This window comes from Cucurbita pepo, chromosome 1 (assembly GCF_057944985.1).
Source record: "Cucurbita pepo subsp. pepo isolate OVF chromosome 1, ASM5794498v1, whole genome shotgun sequence".
NCBI lineage: Eukaryota > Viridiplantae > Streptophyta > Magnoliopsida > Cucurbitales > Cucurbitaceae > Cucurbita > Cucurbita pepo.
In genome coordinates, this window is record NC_141798.1 from 17003908 (window position 1) to 17025059 (window position 21152).

Below are 21152 nucleotides of genomic sequence, written 5' to 3' on the forward strand. Positions count from 1 at the left end.
TTAGAAATTAAATCAATGATAAACAAAATTAATATTTTGGGTTATTTCATTTGTGATTTGAAGAACAATGTATTTATAAGCAAATTTGTGATTTACAAATCCAATTTGGAAAGTGGCCAATTATGATAGAATTTTAACCGATATTTCTTTTATGGCAATTGAATGATGGGATATTGAAATAATAACGGATACTATCAAATCTAAAAACATTTCTTAATATGATACTATTTTTTTATACATAAACATAATAAGTATTTATTCTTGATTTCCTCTACACATATATTTGTAGGATCGATTAAGACATGACTGGTTATACTATGTTTGATCGGTTAGGTTGAAGATATGCATAACTAAGACAACGAAACATGATTGACGGCTTTTCTTTGATTTTGTTAACCCATTTAAGCCTAATTAACTTTCATCTATGCTCTTGTTCGCGAGATGCTTTGATAAATTTTTTGAGCATGTGATTGTATTTCACAAGCTTTTTCGTGATTTTAGAAGTGGTGTTACGTGGAATAAGTAAGTGATGAATGGCTAAGATCTCTTACATTAAGAATAGGGTTATGGGTTACTTAAGCATGTATGATGGTTGTGTTTCCATGCTTTGTATGAATTTACTTCGAATGAAGATTTATGAATTGCTCCTTCGAATTTTAAGTTAATTCATCAGAGCACAACGTATTCATTATATTGGCTAGAAACCACGTCAAGTAGATGAATCACGAGTATGATATGAATTTATGTTGTTGAGATGTATGTCCTAAAGCCTCGTAATTAATTGTATAAGTTTTAAATTATATTCAAGTAATAAACTAGGTCTATAATTTGGGTGTTTTATCTTAGAAACATTATTGATACGACCCATTTTCTAATATTTGCAAATGATTTGATCCAAATTATTGATACGACCCATTTTATTTCGTATACAATGAGTTTATATAAAACTGAACCACAAAATATTTAATCACTTTTTATAAATTCGTCATTCGAAAAGATTGATATTCCATATAATGATCATATGGACTTGATCTTAATCTTAATGACTTTTAAACTTTTGCCTCTGAGGGCTTGTCCTTTGATTTGTATGAGTGAGAATTGTTCTTGTACCTAATTCAATATGTCTTTCATTTTTTGGAACTAGACCAAATAGGGAGTTTAAAGCGTAACTTCACGAGATGAAATTCACTCATTCCCACATAGGGTAAGTAGATGAGTTACTTCTGATTTCGAGACTTGAACAATGAGGTCTCACCCTCTCATTGGCCCAAGTGTTTTATGATTGGATCATAAATAACTTATTCAAACAGAATTAGTGGTACTCAAGGTAAACGAACTTGTGACCCAATTATAATTACAAACAACTTGTGAATGATTAACTTTCTTGTAATGATTATATCAATAAACACAACTAATCTTATAATATATAAAAATGCAACTTTAAGTTTACAGTGGAGTGCCTGTTGTTAATAAGTGGAGTGCCTATTGTTAATAAATAGAAGTTGATTACTTAATTTGTATTATTGGAGGTTATAATTTGTAGGTCTATAAAGTTTATTTGCTAATTTAGAGTAATACTAAAACATTAAGTTGGTTAAAAAAAATTTAGATGTCTAAATTAATATTTAATATATTAAATATAAAAGAAAAAATATTTTTAGTTCGAATTTTTAAAATGAAAAGTTAATGTTTTAGATATATTATACCTAAACAAAGTTATATTTATTGTTGTGATACATTAAATATTAAAATAATTAATGTTTATCAAAAAAATAAAAATTTAAACCTATATTTGAAATTTGAATGAGATTTAAATTAATTAAATATGTATGGATTATATTTAAATTTGATTTAAACCCGATATTATATGTTAATATATTAGATATTCAAATATATTAGTGACAAAAATTCTTCCCATTTTTTTGTTTAGACCTTTTGGGTTAAGATAAAATGTTTCTCTCAAGTCTGCATAATTTTTTCTATTTTGTTCAATTCTAAATAAAATAAAAGTCGATTATTCCAACGAATGAAACATTCATTCTCAACATAGGTTATGTTTTTATGTCTCGACTCGAGTTTTTAGGCTTCAAAACATGGACTAGGACTAAAAAGATATGGACAAAACCAAATATAAATAAAGAGTAAAATAAAATAAAAATAGAACCGGATAAAATTCAAATCGAGATCAAGACATAACACCAAAATGAAATATAAAATTAAATTCAATTGTAAGACGATGTTATTCAAGTTGGTGGTTCACCCGCATCACAAGTCTTCTACGCGAAAAATTTCATATCTGGAGTGAACTACTTTTTTGTTCCTAGACTTAGGTAGCTTGCTTTGCCTAAGCAGTGTAGAATCGGTGTTCTAGGTTGAGACGCTATGTCGCAAAACTCTCTCTGGTAGGGACATTATAGTGTGTGCTAGCCTACTCTCATCATCCATGAAAGGTTAGCTTGCAAACCTTTCGCACAAAACCATCTAAGTCACCTAATATTGGGGGAGCGGCTCACATGTGCTTGACAGTTATTAAAACTACTAGCATAATCTCACATCCTCTGTGAGGATAGGATAGATTTGTTGTGTAAGGTAATCCAACCGAATTTTCAGTCACACAACTCTAATTGTCCTAGCCCTAGCTTAACACTACTAGTACCTAAGAAAGAAGGAAAGTAAAAGCTCTGTTGACACTGTACCAACTACTACTGGTATGGAAGCTACCTTCATCATTCTTGGATACCATGGAGGTGTAGTAGATTCTTAAGGGTGTTTAGGAATTGCACCGTTTGAAGCGCTATATGGAAAGTAGTGTAGGTCTCTGTTATGCTTGGATTAAGTGGGTGAATGAGAACGAATGGGACCTGAATTAGTTCGAATCACCAATGATTTCGAACAAAAGATTAGGGTGAGGATTTGCAGCGCTCAAAGCAGACAAAAAATCTACGACGATGTAAGGTGTAGGAGTTTGAAATTTGAAGTAGGGAACATGGTATTCTTGAGAGTGGCTTCAATGAAACGTGTTTTGATATTCTTGCATAAGGCAAGCTTAGTCCACACTTCATCAGACCTTTCGAAATTCTAGAGCGAATTGGTCCAGTAGCATATAGGCTGGTCCTACCTCCCTCGCTCTCAAGTGTGCATGATGTACTCCATGTGTCAATGCGCATAGAATATATAATAGACCCTATTCACGTGATAGACTACGAGCCCTTTTAGATTGACGAGGACTTGAATTACAAGGAGAAACCTACAAGCCCTTTTATGTAACTTTCATATATACATATACTTTGACGTCTTATTCCACTTTTATCTACTGATTTAAAGAAAAATGTTTATCAATTTTTTTTAAAAGTCGAGTGTTACTACTTGCAATTTGTAGCTTAAGTTTCTCGAAAAGTTGATTGTTACACATAATCTAAATAAGGAGTTTGTAGCAAGGATCTCACGTGATAGTTCAATCTTCCAAAGTATCTTAAACTGTGTGTTGAATGACGAAAATGTCACCCAACAATTTTATTTCATTCATCATATGATATGATTAAAAGCACTCGATTTCAAGGGCAAGGGAAGAAGCAATAGCAAGTAAAAGTAAAAGGAAGTGTAGTGGCTGCCACACAGTGAGATGTTGATTCAGGATGTTTGTCTAGACACTTCATCTGACAATCTTGTGGTCGGCATCCGTCATACAACTTCTCCTCACAATTTGCTGAATGGGCTGCTCGAGGAACCATCAATGCAACTACACATATTTCAAAACATTTAAACAAAATTATTAAAAATTAAAATCAAATCAACTTTAGAATTTTTTAAGCATCATTTAAAGACATAAATAAAGATATGTAATGAACAAACCTGAGAAAAGAAGAACAAGGAAGAATAGAGAGCAAGAAAACTTCGCCATCTCGATCTTAGAAATTAAATCAATAATAAATAAAATTGATCTTTTGGGTTATTTCATTTGTGAATGAAGAACGTGTATTTATATGCAAATTTGTTATTTAGAAACATGGAAACATATTTATTTTGTATTTTATTGAGCAATTCAATTAGGAAAGTGGTCAATTATGGAAACTTTGAACAGATAATTCTGGTTTGGGCAATTGAACGTCCTAATTGTAAAATAATAACAACTCATTATTAGAGATTTCCAAATATGACATTATTTTTAGTTTATCCGATAAAGACCGATGAAAAGTTTAATAGATCTATCAAATAACTCAGGTCTATTAGAGACGTGTGAAAGAACTACTTACTAAGCATGTTTATATTCATTCTTGACATATAAGTATTCATTCTTGATTTGCTCTTCACGTAAACTTGTAGGATCGATTAGGACAGACAACTCCTTGAGACGATCCACTTTCAAGGTACACATAAGTTTATACCTTTGATCGCCGTTCACAATCGTGGAGTGCAGTATCTATTTGAAATGTACTGATGAAAGTCAACATTTAAACTGCTCTAGCTATAGCGCCTTAACTTTAGTTCGGTTCTCTTGTGCATGCTTTACTAGGGAAATTATTATCTTAATGTGGACTTCTGACTACAGAGTACTTTGTTCCGACTCTTCGAGTCTTTCATGATTTTGGAGCACTAGGATCTAGACCTTCTAACTATAGCTCGCGATCATAAGATGTTCAACCTACAGGAAGCGTTCTGACCTAGGTCGTCGTCTGGCAAATCTAATTCTAGCACCCTAATTCTAACTCTATACAGGTAATTCATTATAAAAGCAAAGCACACAATCAACAACTTTAGATAAAACAATACATAAAACAATAGTGATCACAAATCACATAGCGGAAAGTACATAAAACAATAGTGATCACAAATCTCATCATAAGAGCATTTTAGTAATTTCTTATATTTTGGTAATTTCAAGCTTTCGGGCACGGTTCATGGAATGGGTGACTAGGTCGGGTCTTGAATGGTTGCAAGCGTCTTTACGCGTCTCCTTTTCAATGGGTGATGTGTGTCCCAGTCATGCTTGTTCAAGACATTTTTCCCGTGGCCGCATGCCTGTTTCATGTCAAACCCTTCATATCATACTATTTTATCCCTTCCATGATGTAATGTTTCATTATTGTTTTTTCTTAAATAGTATGACATTTTATCAAAATCATGTCTGGGTAGACATGAAATGCCTCAAAATGTACTCTGGGATATACGACAAGTCGTCAATTTTTCCTATATGGAATTTTATGCTATCTAAACTGTTGTGTTGTCTTTCTTACGTGCTAGCTTATAACATTGCTTTCAAACTCTGTTTCAAAAATATCCCTAAACCATGTTCTATAATCTTCTTCTCAAACAGAAGATATGTGTATACGTCCTCCTGCCAATGGTGGGACAATTGCTAATTGGCTGACACATTTAGTGGTGAGAGTGAGTCTCGCACAATCACTTAAAAATATCTCGAGAAAGTGCGATTGTGAAAAGGCGCATCTGTCCCTCTAGTTGACACGTTCACGGTTGATGTGTTGTGTCATCTTCCCTATGCATACTCATTTTCCATATTCTAATAAATTTTCTGATTTATTTTCATTTTCATAACTTCTTGTCCAAAACTCCAATCAAGTAAGATAGTAAAAAATATCAAAACTTATAAAATTTACACCTTGTCAATGGCTCGAACACAAATACCGTGTGTGGAAATTAGTAGGGGATTTCTAACAAATCTTCTAGATCGTAAACTTGCACACAGGAGGCAATTGATCACATGGATTCCCGGTAGTTGGCAGGCATGAGGGTCACCCCTTTCAGAATTAGCGTGGCGTTATAAGGCTTATTTAGGGAGTTGCCTCCAAATCCGTGTTAGTAGAGAACTAGTAATTGATTTACACAATCAAAAGCTTAATAGGTTATCAAGGGAGTTATCTCCTAATAGCGCCCTACAATTCACTCACCTGTATTTAGTTACTATCAATTTTGAGACCCTTAATTTTCCTTTCTGGTTGTATTTCAATTTTTTTCTTCCAATATTAGCCCTTTACTACTAAGAATTCTTTTTTTTTTTTTTTTCATTTAGCAGTGAAAAAATATTAAGTTTTGTCGTGGGAAATCATACTCGAGCATAGTATGGTAGAAGAAGATAGGATAAATAGAATAACTTAAACTCTGTGTTGAATAACGAAAACGTCACCCAACCATTTTATTACATTCATCATATGATATGATTAAAAGCACTCAGTTTTAAGCACAAGGGAAGAAGCAAAAACAAGAACGAGTAAAAGGAAGTGTAGTGGCTGCCACACAGTGAGCCGTTGATTCAGGATGTTTGTCTAGACACCTCATCTGACAGTCTTGTGGTCGGCATCCGTCATACAACTTCTCCTCACAATCTACTGAATGGACTGCTCGAGGAACCATCAATGCAGCTGCACAAATTTGAAAATGTTTAAACAAACCTACTAAAAACTAAAAGCAAATTAAGTTTAGGATTTTTAAACATAATTTGAAGACAAAAATCAAGAACAAACCTGAGAAAAGAAGAACAAGAAAAAATAGGGAGCAAGAAAATTTGGCCATCTCAAACCTAAAAATTAAATCAATGATAAAACAAAATTAATCGTCTTGAGTTATTTCATTTGTGAATCGAAGAACATGTATTTATAAGTAAATTTGTGATTTACATACATATGGAAACACAATCAATTTGCACGATCCAATTTTTGGAATTATGGTAGCTTTTATTACAAATATTTCTTTTATGGGCAATTAAATGATCTTCTATTGCTAAAATAATAAACAATTAAACACAATTTTAAATATGACACTATTTACAAATTTATTAGTATCCACGAAATTATGTAATTTATTAAATATTTTGTACTCATTTATGTTTTTTTTTTTTTAAATGAAATGAAGTCGTTACTATAGGCATTACAGAACCGTTAATTGCGATAACATTCCTTTAAAATATTTCAAAAATGATGTCATGGACTTACCACGTCCAAAATAAAATTCTTAAATCAATCTATAACATATAGAAATGAGAATAAACCATGTATCCAAGAACTAGAAAATAAAACCGAGAAAAACCGTAACACAATGTCCTAATCTAACCTAAGACAAGATAAATAAAATGTAACTACCCGAACACAAGTTTCTTGGTCTTTAACACAACTTATTTTAAGAAATACTCCGTCAGTGACCCCACTCTTAGGGTGGAAATGCAATCACAAACAACATGAAGACCTATCATTTAATACATCATTCCATTTCATTTCATTCTCTTAGGTAGCTTTCCAGTCTAGGCTAAATTTAATGTCTATTACTTCTTTACACACGACCCACACGTGCAAACGTGGGCTCGCCAAGTGGGTTCGCACACCCATTATGCTTGCTGGTTGGGCTAGCACTCACTGATGAGTTGTTGTCGGACACCCAGAGGGAATAGTAACTGTCGTAGTATCGTAAACACAATGGTCATTTTAGTCTCATGGTGTATGCTACTCATCATAAAGGAGAAGTATCCCGATGTACATGAACAAACAATTATGCATGAGGTCCCCATACTTTTCAATAAATAATGCAAGACAATCCCTATTCTTTCATCACATATTAAACTCGATAATTGTGCATCATAGATTTCCTCATTTCAAAACATATCATGGCATATCATAGCATATCATAGCCTAACATAACATAACATGACATTTCATTTATACCATAGTGTTATTTGACATATCATATAGAGAAATATAATATAACATCACATACCAAATCGTATCTCACATATAACACGTACAGGGCCACTGGTCACGTTATTATCATAAACAAAACAATTCTTCCAACCATGTCAATAGTATAGCTACTTATTTAGTTGGTCTAAGTCGGAGTTACTAATTATTTTTTTATATCAGGAAAATGTTGCACGAAAATGTTTGAATCATGAAGTATCGAATCCAGATTCTTAATCCTGATCCAAATTTTGGACATGGGTATGGGTCGTTACATTCATTTTATTACATCACCATTTCAACAGTGCATTACAAACTAATATAGATGGTGATTTAAATTTAACACCCAAGAGAATAAGAATATTAGGTTTTCTCGTGTGAGAACTCGTATCCCGAGCAAAGTATGGTAGAAGAAGGTAGGATAAATAGAATAAATGATACGATAGGTCACCCAACCATTTTATTACCCATGGCGAATAGGTTAAAATGAGTGTGTTCTTAAGGCAACTGTGGAAGCAAGAGCAAACAAGGGTAAGATGAATTGCAAGGGCTTTGAATGCAACGGTTGAAGCAATAGCAAGTAAGGGTAAAAGCTGATGCAGTGGCTGTGACGCACAGAGATGTTGATCCAGGATACTTTTGTACACACTTCTGCTGACACTCTTGCGGCGAGCATCCGTTCAATAACTTAGCCGCACCAATTGCTGAATGGGCTGCTACACAGGTACCCATCAATGTTAGTATCCAACAAATCAACAGTAACTCAACAACAACTACACCTATAAGAACAAAATCTTTAAGAAGTTGTTAGTGGGAGTGAAACTACATCGATCGAAGACGATTCTAATGGACTGTACAACCCAGATTCACTACATATTGTCCTCTTTGGGCTTTCTCTTTCGGGCTTCCCCTCAAGGCTTTAAAACGGGTCTACTAGGGGAAGGTTTCCACACACAACCCAGATTCACTACATATTGTCCTCTTTGGGCTTTCTCTTTCGGGCTTCCCCTCAAGGCTTTAAAACGGGTCTACTAGGGGAAGGTTTCCACACCCTTGTGGGAGTGAAACTACATCGATCGAAGACGATTCTAATGGACTGTACAACCCAGATTCACTACATATTGTCCTCTTTGGGCTTTCTCTTTCGGGCTTCCCCTCAAGGCTTTAAAACGGGTCTATTAGGGGAAGGTTTCCACACCCTTATAAAGGGTGATTTGTTCTCCTCCCCCAATCAATGTGGGACATCACAAAAATAAAATAAAATTTTTAAATTTTTAAACAAATAGTAAGAGTAACCGATAGAGATAATCTGATATCTAAATATATTGATGCATATCTAATAATTTGAAAACGAAGACAGAGATATCGATTTAACGAACCTGAAAAGAGAAGAACAAGGAAAAATAGGGAGCAACAAAACTTGGCCATCTCGATCGAAATTAAATGAATGATACACAAAATTGATGTTTTGGGTTATTGCATTTGTGATGGTAGAGCATGTATTTATGGGCAGATTTGTGGTTTACAAGCGTGGAAATACAATCATTTTCGTATCTTATTGAACAATCTATATGGAATATATGGAAAATAGGCCAACTGGTTACTCATTTTAGCTTAGGACAGTTAGAAAAATAAAACCACTTTTATATTTTATCATAAATTTCTAGCACATTCGGACAAATATTGAATGCGAATATAACACGATAATAATAAATCTCGTTTATTATTAGGTCTATTATTGATATATCATATCAATAATAAGTGGTATTTGATGTTTTTTTTTTCCACGATCGTTTTCATGCTCGTTTGCTGAGATTTATCATATCAATTGGTTGAAAAAGAAAATGGTGTGGTATTAGAATTTAGGGTTTAGGGTTTTAGGATCATATCTTTATGATTCATGCTATTTATGACGTTTTTGTAGTATTATATCCCTAATTAAAGCCTGCATGAACGTATTGGTATAAGAATAGGGAGTTAGAGCGGTGACGATTCTATGTTGACCTTAGCTAGAACACTTTTAGTACATCAAGCACCCTACGATCATAAGATGCAATTAAAGAACTGAACCTGAGTTCAAAAAAGATTTTCGAGAGAATGCTCCTACCCCACCATGTTTGTTTCTTTACCTTAAGAATAAGGAGGGGCGGCAAAGCTATTGATTGATCAACGAAAATCTAGCGAGTTCTTGAAATGAGAATCCATGTTTTAAAATATCTAGATGCCCTAAGGTCCTGCTTAATTTCCACGACAGGGATTGTGTTAGGGACCATGAAAGTTATTTTTCGAAGACATTAAGTTTGACTTTTAAGTAGATTCACACCCCCACATATGAACATAACTATAGGCATATCATGAAGGTAAGTAATATAGACTCTAGAAATAGTACGAACTAATCAACTTTTCATTTACTTCATACTTAAAGGATTTACATCGTGGTTAATGACTGTTATGAAAATACAAAAATTTATCGAATCGATTGAACCTATCACTTATTTTAAAATGTATCTGATAGGCGACATATTGCAGATTATGCTCGTAAACTAACACATCCTAGTGATCTCTACAAGTATTGCTCAAGAAAAATTCGAATGGCTACTTACTTGGTCGTGCATACTTTGCATACACTCTATTCCTGCTTGCTAGGTGCTCCAAGTTTTTGAAAATTTCTCGCCGTACCTAATTCAAATTATAATAGGCTTGGTACTAAAATCAAAAGTCAAATAGAGGTCGATTCGGGTAAAAACTCAGCCTTCATGCGCCCTCAAGACTATCACCCTTCATGGCTATTTTTTAATGTTTGCTTTTAAACATAGTCCTTTGGATGGACATATTAATGATCTATTAATGAACCAAAGAAAATTGTTTATCGACAATAAATATAAAAATAGTAAAATTTTCTTAATTCTTGAATCATTTATTTGTGATATATTATCAAATGTTATAACTAAATACCATTACCTTGTTCTTTATTAGCTTTATACGATTGAGAGAACCAACAAATGAATCTAATATGTCTGTCCTTATTTGTTAAAATATATATTTTCATTCTTCCTATTCAATTTATTTCTTGATTAATATCAATTCAATGCATTTTTTTTTTCAACTAAATTTTTATTGCATGAAACATTAAAAATAATTAACATGGTATATAGTAACTAACTTTTGGTTGAACAAAAATAATGATAATAACTCATACATTAAATTGTTCATCCTTATATTTTGGTAATAATGATAATAGCTTAGACATGAAATTGCATTAAATTGTTCATCCTTATATTTTGGTATCCTAACGACAGATAAAACTCACAAGAATTACTATTTTAAACTGGTTCAAAATAAAAAAGACTTGAATTATAAAAAAAAAATAAAATGGTAACATATAAGAGATGTAGTTGAAACATTTACGAGAGTAGAGCTAAACTTCTAAAATATTATGGTTCTAAAATATTATGGATTTTTTATATTCGTTCTCTTCTTTCATTTTCATTTCAAAATCTAAAGGCGACACTAAAAAATTCAGTCAATTCCTGGAGAGGCCTTCCATCAAAACATTCATCATAAAGAGTGTAATTTAAACAAGAAAATGCTGCACAAAGTACATTTTTTATCCTTGAGATTCGAACAAGATATCTATTATTTCGTCTCTAAGGTTTCAAAAGAGAAAAATTGGTCGATGAGGTTTGAAAAACAATTTTTAATAACTCCTAACATCGTTTGATCGTTACTCGACGAATGGAAAGATTATGTGATATAGATAAGGTAGTAACATGAAAATGAGGGAGGATGCCATTTTAGAGTCGGACAGAAAGAACTTATAAAGTGGGTCTCCACAGAGAGGATGTTGACAGGGGAAATGAGGGAAATGCACAGTAAATCTCAGAATATATGATTTATTGACAAAAAAATCCAATAAATATGTAAAGCTTAATATATTTCACAAAAAAAAAAAAAAAAAAAAAAAAAACCCTCGCAAGAACTGGAGATGCAACTATTCATGAACAACCAGGAATAGGAATAGGAATAGGAATATGAGAGTGAAATAATAAAATGTAGGTCTGGTTCACCCTACTATTATTATTGCTCTATATAGAACAAACAAACAAACGAACCTTATGAATTAGGCAAGATTGATTGTGAAGGACACATATGGGTGTGCATCAGATTCTCCTCCAAGACCAGCCATCCCTGCTCCCACTTCATCTTCAGTTTTCCAATATGTACTGCACAATCATTAAAATACTTGCCTCATAAGCAACCACATCTATAAGATCTATTCTATATAATACACAAAATCCACATGGACATGAGACGTTCACACCGAGACGCACTTTTTATTTCTTTCTATAAGTTCAATGACTTTAGTAAGGGTGGAGGAATTGAACTTTTAATCTCGAGAAAGGTAATAGGTGCTTAGATTGTGTTCGAATCAGCGACACATAAACAAACTAGAATATAGGCATGGCGCCTACTTTAGACCCCAGGTTTACAGATTTCTTCTGTTTTGATTCTAAACTTCTGAATCATCTACTCTTGCGTATAAATTTTACGTGAAAAAGATCTATACTCGATAACGTACCTGTTAGCACTGTCGCACAAACCTTCAAGGATTGACCTAACTTTCTTCTCACTTTTAACAGATGGTGCCAAAACAGATGCCTGCAAATCATTGACGGAATCAGTTGAGTCAAAGAAGGAAATGCTTGGCAGACACCAGGGAGCAAATGCAAGATACATACCAAGAAGGATGGTGGTAAACCATATCTCAGGATACTCTCAGCAAAGACACGTACAGCGCAAAAGTGCATCCAGGAAATGAAGACCTGCGTTTATGCAAGAAACTCGATTAGAGGAAACGAATGAAAATAGCATGCATTTTTACAGGGACATCTGGAAAAAGGAGCAACCTCAGCATAACTAGCGTAGGACCACTGCAATAAAGAACTTCTCATACTTTCCTGGTCCTGCACCAACTTTTCTAACTCCTGTTTTCTACTCTCCTGTGCTTCTGGACTATATTCAAATTCACGAATCTCCAGCACATTAAAAATTAAAAGAGATTAGGCGTGAAAAGCTATTCTATATTAATAGTTGGGTTTTAAAAGATTATTCAAAATGAATTAAAAATTCACCTGGAACCCTTTTTCACGTCCGCTTGTTTTGAAATTGTCTGCAACGCGACTAAAGAGTGTTACAGTGTAAAGGGCATATTCGTTATCCTCGTATAACTTCTTGGAAGACCTGGGAACCTAAAAAAGCTTAGCTAATTATGAGAACATAAAAAGAACCGAACAAAAGACAAGAAGCAGCAGAGCATTATTGTCCAAGACATTTCGACATTGGAGGCTATATCTACAGTAGTTCATTTCACCTACTCCAGCGTAATCTTAGTCAGCCATAGAAAAGTTACCATGTAAAATTACCATCCTATTAAAATGTTGTACAAGAGGGAATTAAAAGTAATGCAAACTTACCACATAGCTAGTCAGTGTTTCATAGCTAGATAGCCATTCTTTCTGTGAGTACTTGGGAACAATCACAAGAAGGGTTTCAAGATGTTCTGAGGTAATTATGTCCTCTGGTTTTACAAGATTGGAAATATCACGGACTGCCAAGCTGATGAAACCAAGTTCCATTAGAAACACCAAATAAGATATACACAAATGTATCGATTATACGCATACATACCTTCCACTTTGCTTTCTGTTAATGGCATTAAGTTGACTCCGCACGTTATTGTACTCAGCAACCCGAATCTAGCAACAGAAATAGCTTTCAATGAAAATTCCATTTGAAACCCCTAGGCATCCAGAAACTAATTGAAATATTTGAAGCAGATAACTAAAAGGTTTAGTTATTTTTGGATAGTTTAGTACCCAGGGGAAGTAAAGTAAGCTATTTTCAGAAGAGCACAACATAATCAAACATACATTAAGTCACCATTGAGAAGAAGCGTCTACATTGAAAATAAACTAGCACACTACTGCAATTTAGAAAATCAATGGTAAAACCTAAGCATTGACATTTCAGTTTGGTTGTTCAATCCCAATGTGTGTCTAACATTCAAACCCCAGTCAAAATGTGTCGGATGCTCGTACATACTGGAAACATGTTGAAGACTTGCTGAACCATCTTACATGTCTGTCAGGCACTTGTGAATATTTGTTGAACCATTATTCAATACTTGAACAAAAGTGTTAAATTGTTTATTTATTTATGTTTGAAAAATACATTACAAAAATATATATATGAGAAAAGTAATAACAGTGGACAACATATAATTAACTCACTCTGACTTATATTGCATATTTCATCAATTATATCACATTGTTACAAACTAAAACATATTGAACTGTATGAAAATACTCAAATATATTTCAAATATTCGATTTAATACATGTGTCTTTATCATGTTCATATCTTAAATTTCTAAAAAATGAAGTATCACGCATATCCATGCCCATGCTTCTTAGGAAATAATTATAAAAGCTTCAGTGCTTCAATTTCCTTAGTAATTGCATTGCATATGGAAGCCTCTGCACTTGCTCATCATCTCAAACTCTTGTAAAGTCTATTGCAGTTCATCCTATATTAATTGCTAATGCCTTTCTGATAAGGGAGGTCAAGAGACAAAGATTATTCTAATATGATCATGATAGTTTTTAGAATTTAAGAACTTCCTAAAAGTTACTTCACGGTGAAAGACATGGGATTTTCTTTTCCCCTCAATAATACAATCTTAAGATGGTAGTATAAATTTTTTACAGCTAACCGTTAGAAGCTTGAATGTTCTTTAATTTTAAGAAAATCAAGGGGTGGCAGTAATGCATTTAGAAAACGGAAGTACCAACAAATACAAAGAAAATCATGATTCGCAACAACCAAGAAGGGCAAGGGAAAAACAAATACTTACTTCATCAAACTAAAATATTAACAATGGTAATAAATTATTAAATAAGACAGGGCGATAGCAAAAATGGAGGATAATGAACTTTTTTCTAAGTTTGCTTTACGTTGCTATAGGATTTTGGAATCTTATGAAGAAACTTTTCCATAATCTCAACAAAACTTGTGATAACCACATTTCAATCTCAATCTAGGCACCCGCTCAAGCAAAGAAACGATACCTTGAGGTCATCCTCAATCTTGGCCACTTGAGTGTGAATGCTATCCACAATATCTCTCAGAGGCGACATTGTTGGGTACTTGGCTTCATCCCACACAAACCTTCCATTGACAAACAAAATTCAGCACATCACACAGACAAGAGACCACAAAATCCGAACCAAATTTACCGAATTGAAATCTTTTAACAAAAAAAAAAAAAATGCTCATTTTACCTAGTAAGGTACGAATCAACGGGGACTCCATCAACCGTCAAGCCGTGGCTTTCCACACCAGAAACCTTCTCCAGTTCCTCGATCTGCCGTCTGATCTTTTGGGAAACTCCTTCCACAAAGCTGTTCGACTACACAATGAAATGGATTTTGATAAATCTAATGCCATACTAAAAACTGGAAATCATACAGATCGCGAAGAGTTCTTTTCCAAATTTCAGTTAAAAATCCACATTAAAATAAATCGCTTTGGAAAATTCAAATACGCATAGACAACAATTGAATCAAAAAACAGGAAAGAAAGAAATACCTTCAGGAGATCATCGCTAAGGGAAAGGAGCGAATCCAGCGTTCCAACGCGGAGATTAGGAATATTGAACTAAACAAAAGAAAAATCATCAACATAAAAAAGTAAAATCACAAAAAATCAAACAGATTTGAAGATTGATTCGGCGGTGAAATGCGTACTCTGTAAAGAGGAGTATCGAAAGAGTGCTTGGAGATTTGTTCTTGGAGACGATTCCATAGGGAAGAAGCGGAGCCTTGAACGGGTAAAGAGACCATCCAGTATCGGCTCGCCATTACAGCTTTGTTACCAAGCTAGCTGTGGAAGTATGAACGAAGTGAAGAATTGCAGAGAAGAAAGAAAAGCTGTTGCAGCCGAGAGATCAAGACTTTCTCTCTCCCATTCTCTCTCTCTCTCTCCCTTTCTCTCATCTTTTTATTTTACTGAGGAATAACTTTACAGTTTCATCTCAAGATCTGAAGATTTTTCAACGGCTCAGATCTGTTTTCACCATGGACGTGTAAGACACTAGATCCATGATTCGTATATTTATTTTCTTTTTGGTATTTCCCTTTCTTTTCTTTTTTTTCTTTTTTTTAAGTTTTAAAATATTTTTTTGGAAAAATTAAAAAATTAATAAATTTTACTCCTAAAACATATCATTCTATTGTTATATTTGTTATATTTTTTTGTTTATTAAATAAATTTTAGTAGAGTTATTCAAATATCAATCTATTTCTTCAAATCGAAATTGATCGGCTCGACTCTCAGAGGAGAGAAGCAGTGAGACAAAGCTTCGTAGACTCGCAAAATTGCTCCTCATCGTCAGAAGAGAGAGCTTCGATCTCTTTCCGTCATTCTAAAGGCCAAAATCTTCTTCCAATATCTCATTTCGGGGTCCTATGAAATTCATAGGTAGAGAAAGAAACCTGTCAAATAGAGATTTTTCTTTTCCGGTATTTCTCAGAGAACACGGATTGAGTTACATAGTGCCACCCAGGCTTGGAACGTGCGACGGCAAAACTCCCCCATCAGCCGATCATTTGATTGATGAACGGGTCCAATCTCTCATAACATTCGTCCTTCTTCCATCAATGTCCGGCAATATCTTGACCTTTAACTATCAAAGCGTTGTAAATATTAGGCATTCTCAACAAGTTAATCCATAAATTTTTTCTTTTTCATTAAAACTAATAAGTTTTTTTTTTTTTTTTTTCAAATGTTAACCTATGATCATTTTAAGTATAACTTAATTAAATATTCGATTAAGAAATAAAATATTTAAATAATATTCGTGAGAGATTACAAATATCATTTCCACTTAATATTGAAAATTTAAGAATAACGAGACAAATACAATAACAAAGAGGTCACTAAGATAAATTTCATAAAACAAAACGAATTAAAGTTCTATATCAGTAATTATTCTTTTAATTATACATGATAGCACACAAACATCACAAAGATGCATAAATCTTATATGAATATGTTTATCATTCTAATGTCACCAAACCAAAGTGATTAGCATAAGGATCTGTAGAACTAAATGCACAAACTGAAAACTATATAATAAAATTGGGTAAGGAAATGTATATTATGATATGATAAGGTTAGCCGATGAACAAGAGTAATAGTATACAAACTGGTAGCAAGAATCTCTTGAACAAGATTGCACTTCTTCTTCAAGCCGCTGCAGGATCATTTATTACACCCAAGAAATCATCTTTGATTGTTCCTATACAGAACTGCAAACCAAAGCACCCAACTTAGAATAGAAGAGAACAAAATTTAGATTCGGATATGGAGATATAAAGTTTTGAATATATTCACCACTTTAGAGCATATGCTAAATAGATTGATTATAATAGTAGACACAACTTTTGAACTTTCATATGAAAAGTTAACAATATTCTTCTGGAAGATGCACGTTTCATACATTCTGTCCCCGTCCCGTTTGATAACTGTTTAGTATTTTATTTCTTATTTTAAAAAAACTAATATGTACGTTGTCAAAAAACTTGTATTTGTTTTTAGAATTTGGCTAATAGTTCAAATGTTGAAAATAAGATTAATTTTTAAAAACTAAGAACCCAAAGCTAAATGACTTTCAAATCGGACTTAAAAGATATCAACATATGCACCTACCCCCAAACTATCTCTAAAGGTAGCAAAAGTTTTAAATCATTCAGCTTGCCACTCAGGATTTAAAGAACTTAGGAACATCTCAAGCGCTTGCTACCCAGATAGTGAAAGAATAAGAAGCATAAAATCATATGGAGACATCTACAAACAATAATAAAAAGGAAAGGCATACAATTTCAGTTGCATCCACTCGAGTCCCAATTATCTTTAATCGAACTTCACTGTCCTTCTGAATTTTAACCTACAGGAGGAGAAGAGAGAGTAATTTAGTACAAGGAGCACTAGCCGTTGATGTTATAGAAGGCATGTAAAATAAACATATACCGATCCATCCGAAGTGGTATAGTTTGGCACATCTCCAGATTGGAACTCCATGTCATCTGGAATCAACTGAAACATAAGATGTGATATTAGGTTTACTAATTGAGCACATTTTTGTGTGTTCGTGTGAGTGGGCGGGAGGGGGTAGGAGTCATTTGGTAATGTTGAAACCGACCATGGAGCTAAGTTCATTAAGTATATGGTCTGTGTTTAAATCAGGACAGATTATTGCGTTGATGGCTTGAAAATGAGAAAATTTGTTATAGGATTGCTGAGAATGAGATGCATGTGTATGCATTGCCAAGAGTAAAATTATACAAACATATCTCAGGGATGAACCTGCATGCAAAAGGCCCCCTTAATGATATTTAAGTCAACATGGCACAATTAAGAAGACCCCCCTAAGAAACCTCAGCATCACGGCCATGCTGATCCACCACACACACACACACACACATACCTGGTAAGGATAGATTTCATAATTTCCATGAAATAATTAAAAAAGGTCCAAGCCCCGCAATCCAAGATATTTGGTGGTTTGAAACATCAGAGAGGAAGAAAAAAAAGATAAATGGAATAGTTAATAAATATATACTTACATGATTTGAAACAAAAATCTGAACAGGTCCAGCTTCAGCAAAGAAACCCATCTGCAATAGTTGGAGTTGCAGCCATATTAATACTTATAATTGGAAAAGAAAAAAACAAAACAAACTTTATTTTCTCACTCCATTGAGAGCTCGTATTAGTCTCTTTTCATTCTTCAATGAAAAGTTTCATTTCTTGTATAAAAATAAAAAATTAAAATTAAAAAGAAGAAGACAAAAGAAGGTAGTGTGGCATGTACCAACCTTGTTTACCATAGTAACAACTGCTTCTAAGATTTCTCCCTTGAATGGCCGAAACACTACACATTGGTATTTAACCGGAAAAGTGACAAAACCTGTCCCATCACGAATCAATCCTTTCCCAATATTCTCAATTCCCGTAATCGCCACTACAAAACCATGTCGGCCGCTGTGTCAAAGTACATAAGTTTTTCAATAACAAAATCCCTGTAGTTGCTCACGAGATGAAAGAGGTATCAAACTTTCAAAAGAAATTGCATCCATCCAACTGTTTTTTTCTTTTTAAGTGAGAAACCAAACATTCATTGAAAATAAACAAAAGAATACAAGGAGAATACAAAAAAAAAAACAACCCCAAAGAAGGACAAACTAACCTAATAAGGGGCTTCGATCAAGCTGCTTTTTTTTTCATCAGTTCATGAACTGATATGCATATGCAGCAAAAGGATCAGTCTACTCTCTAAATAGAATTTCATGCTAGCATGCAGCTCGGGAAAAATGCAAGGGAACAAAATTTAAACCACCATCAATTTTGCTCCCTTTATCCCATTAAGGCAATAACAGAATGACTTTAATAATTTTGAGCCTTTGTGCATTATGTTAGAGGAGAATGTCTTCTCCAAGTTTGAACATTCTGGACAGTCAAGTAAGGAGTCAAATTTGAGTTTTTTTCTGCTAAGGTTTCTCTCTGTATTGTTCCCCTAAATTTAAGCCTCTAGGTCCAAGTCTAAGGGCAAATGTGAGAATTAAGCGGCAGGGCAGTAAGGGTAAGAGATTTAGTGAACTTTATTTGGAATCTACCATCAATTATACATAATACAGGCTTCTATAGGATATTCTGTATAGCCTTTGTGAGCAAATCTGGCATTTGGCAGGTATTTTTGTGTAACCAAGTTTTCCTATATGAAAATTTTAGTGTTGGCAACGTTACCAAGTCCAGGAGGCTTTGTAGCAAAAATTTATAAAAGGTTATGGCCTCTTCTATTTGTTACCATCATTAAATCATTGAAAGATGAGAGGTCTTTGCGTTCGTTCATGAAGAGATTGAAGTTATTGGGATATTTGAGCCGTTCATTTGAGTCGTTCAGGCATACAACACCACCCTAGGACCTAACAACCCAATATCAAATCTAAAGCTCTGCATTTTGTCTTAGGCTTTTTACTACAAGAGTTCAAAAAGAAAAGAATATCAGCAGTAATTTTCATCAAACAAAAGGGAGGGAAGTTAACAAACCTACAAGTGCCCTCGACATCTTTCATGAGTTTCGTTACCAAATTCTCACGGAGGTTTCGGCCAAAATGCCGTGGATGCAGCTGCATATTCCTCTCCAAAACTATGTGGAAGAACATAGTGGCTCCCTTTACCTGAAGAAAAACCCATTTGAGCTCATTGATGAATGCAACTTTTAGAGCGAAAGAAAAGTTCACTTGAAAAATATAGTAAGGTAAGGTATATACTCGAGAATAACAAGGAGAAGTTAAAGAAACGACTAGCCAGATGTGCATAATAACGGCAAAAGGGAATAGCAGACTGGTGTAGTGTTTCATCAAGCCAATTACAGAAAACATAAACTGCTCTTATTTCCAATAAATTCAAAGAAAGATTCGAGGAGAGAACTTAAATCTACACTATATACAAAGTGGCTGAAAAGGAGAATTTCTAGAACCCTTGGATGTGTCTATTTTTACCCTAAACATTTTCTCTGACTTCTCAAATCAAGAACACTAAGTAAAAAGCACAACAATGGAATTACATTTATGTTCAGTGAATTTGAAGCACCATTAGCGATCGATCAATCAAAACAACTCCTCCTTCTTTCATTAGACAAGCCCTAATTTGTGTGTTTTCAAGTGAGAAAAAAAAAAGACATAGATGAAGATTAAGAGAATACCAGTAAGAACAAGACAGTAGAGAATCAGTTCAAGCAGGTATGTTAGACGCGGCGGCGGCAAAAGCGGAAGAAAGACAGCAATGGGCTGTTGAAAGGGAGGAGAAGACAGCGAGAAGAAGAAGAAGACCGTGGAAGACTGAGCGGAAGTTGCTTATTTGTTTTAATTTTAGAAAAATACTTCTTTTAAAACTTATTAAACAACACAAACCTATTATTGCAAAAATAAATAAATAAATAAAAATAAACTTCAAAATATCAAAAAGGCATTTTCCTTTATTTTATTTTACAAAGGGTTTTTTTAAACAATAAAATGGGTTATTATTTATATCAGAAAATTAGTCCGTTCTTTTAAAATTATTTTATCATTCCCCGAAATTACCCGATTCTTTCAAAATTACTCCACCGTTCATCTTAAGTCATTAATCTGCATTTAAATTAAGTTTTATGTATCAATTTTTTTAAAAAAAAAAATTACTTCACTATTCACCCTAAGTCATCGTTAAAAAATTATCCTGCTATTCATCCTAAGTCATCGTTAGAAAGGTACCCTATTCTTTTAAAATTACTCCACCGCTCACCTTGAATTATCGTTACAAAATTAAAATAGATGGTATCCAAATTGAATTTTATGTCTTAATTCTTTC

At 33.6% G+C, this 21152-nt stretch overlaps 2 protein-coding genes and 2 long non-coding RNA genes across 4 annotated transcripts; all 4 read right to left on the minus strand.

Moving 5' to 3' along the window:
• Positions 1 to 3468: 3468 nt before the first annotated feature.
• On the minus strand, positions 3469 to 3941 carry LOC147794906 (uncharacterized). The gene is made up of 2 exons (XR_015419915.1): positions 3853 to 3941; positions 3469 to 3739 (listed from the first exon to the last, which is right to left on the minus strand). It is a non-coding gene; the product is annotated as an uncharacterized LOC147794906 (long non-coding RNA).
• A 4163-nt stretch (positions 3942 to 8104) lies between these two features.
• Positions 8105 to 9153, minus strand: LOC111811530 (uncharacterized). The gene is made up of 2 exons (XR_002817555.2): positions 9062 to 9153; positions 8105 to 8395 (listed from the first exon to the last, which is right to left on the minus strand). It is a non-coding gene; the product is annotated as an uncharacterized LOC111811530 (long non-coding RNA).
• A 2406-nt stretch (positions 9154 to 11559) lies between these two features.
• Positions 11560 to 15734, minus strand: LOC111781259 (V-type proton ATPase subunit C). Its single transcript, XM_023661759.2, has 11 exons — positions 15488 to 15734; positions 15330 to 15398; positions 15023 to 15150; positions 14810 to 14909; positions 13371 to 13438; positions 13157 to 13298; positions 12815 to 12931; positions 12590 to 12715; positions 12422 to 12505; positions 12262 to 12341; positions 11560 to 11905 (listed from the first exon to the last, which is right to left on the minus strand). Exons 1-11 carry the CDS (start codon positions 15599 to 15601, stop codon positions 11803 to 11805), a joined length of 1131 nt encoding a protein of 376 aa, XP_023517527.2. The 5' UTR covers positions 15602 to 15734; the 3' UTR covers positions 11560 to 11802.
• Positions 15735 to 16749: 1015 nt separating this feature from the next.
• LOC111789141 (DNA-directed RNA polymerase II subunit RPB7) lies at positions 16750 to 20670 on the minus strand. The gene is made up of 7 exons (XM_023669834.2): positions 20509 to 20670; positions 19851 to 19981; positions 18620 to 18785; positions 18368 to 18418; positions 17772 to 17837; positions 17620 to 17688; positions 16750 to 17050 (listed from the first exon to the last, which is right to left on the minus strand). Exons 2-7 carry the CDS (start codon positions 19964 to 19966, stop codon positions 16988 to 16990), a joined length of 531 nt encoding a protein of 176 aa, XP_023525602.1. The 5' UTR covers positions 19967 to 19981; positions 20509 to 20670; the 3' UTR covers positions 16750 to 16987.
• Between the last annotated feature and the right edge of the window lie 482 nt (positions 20671 to 21152).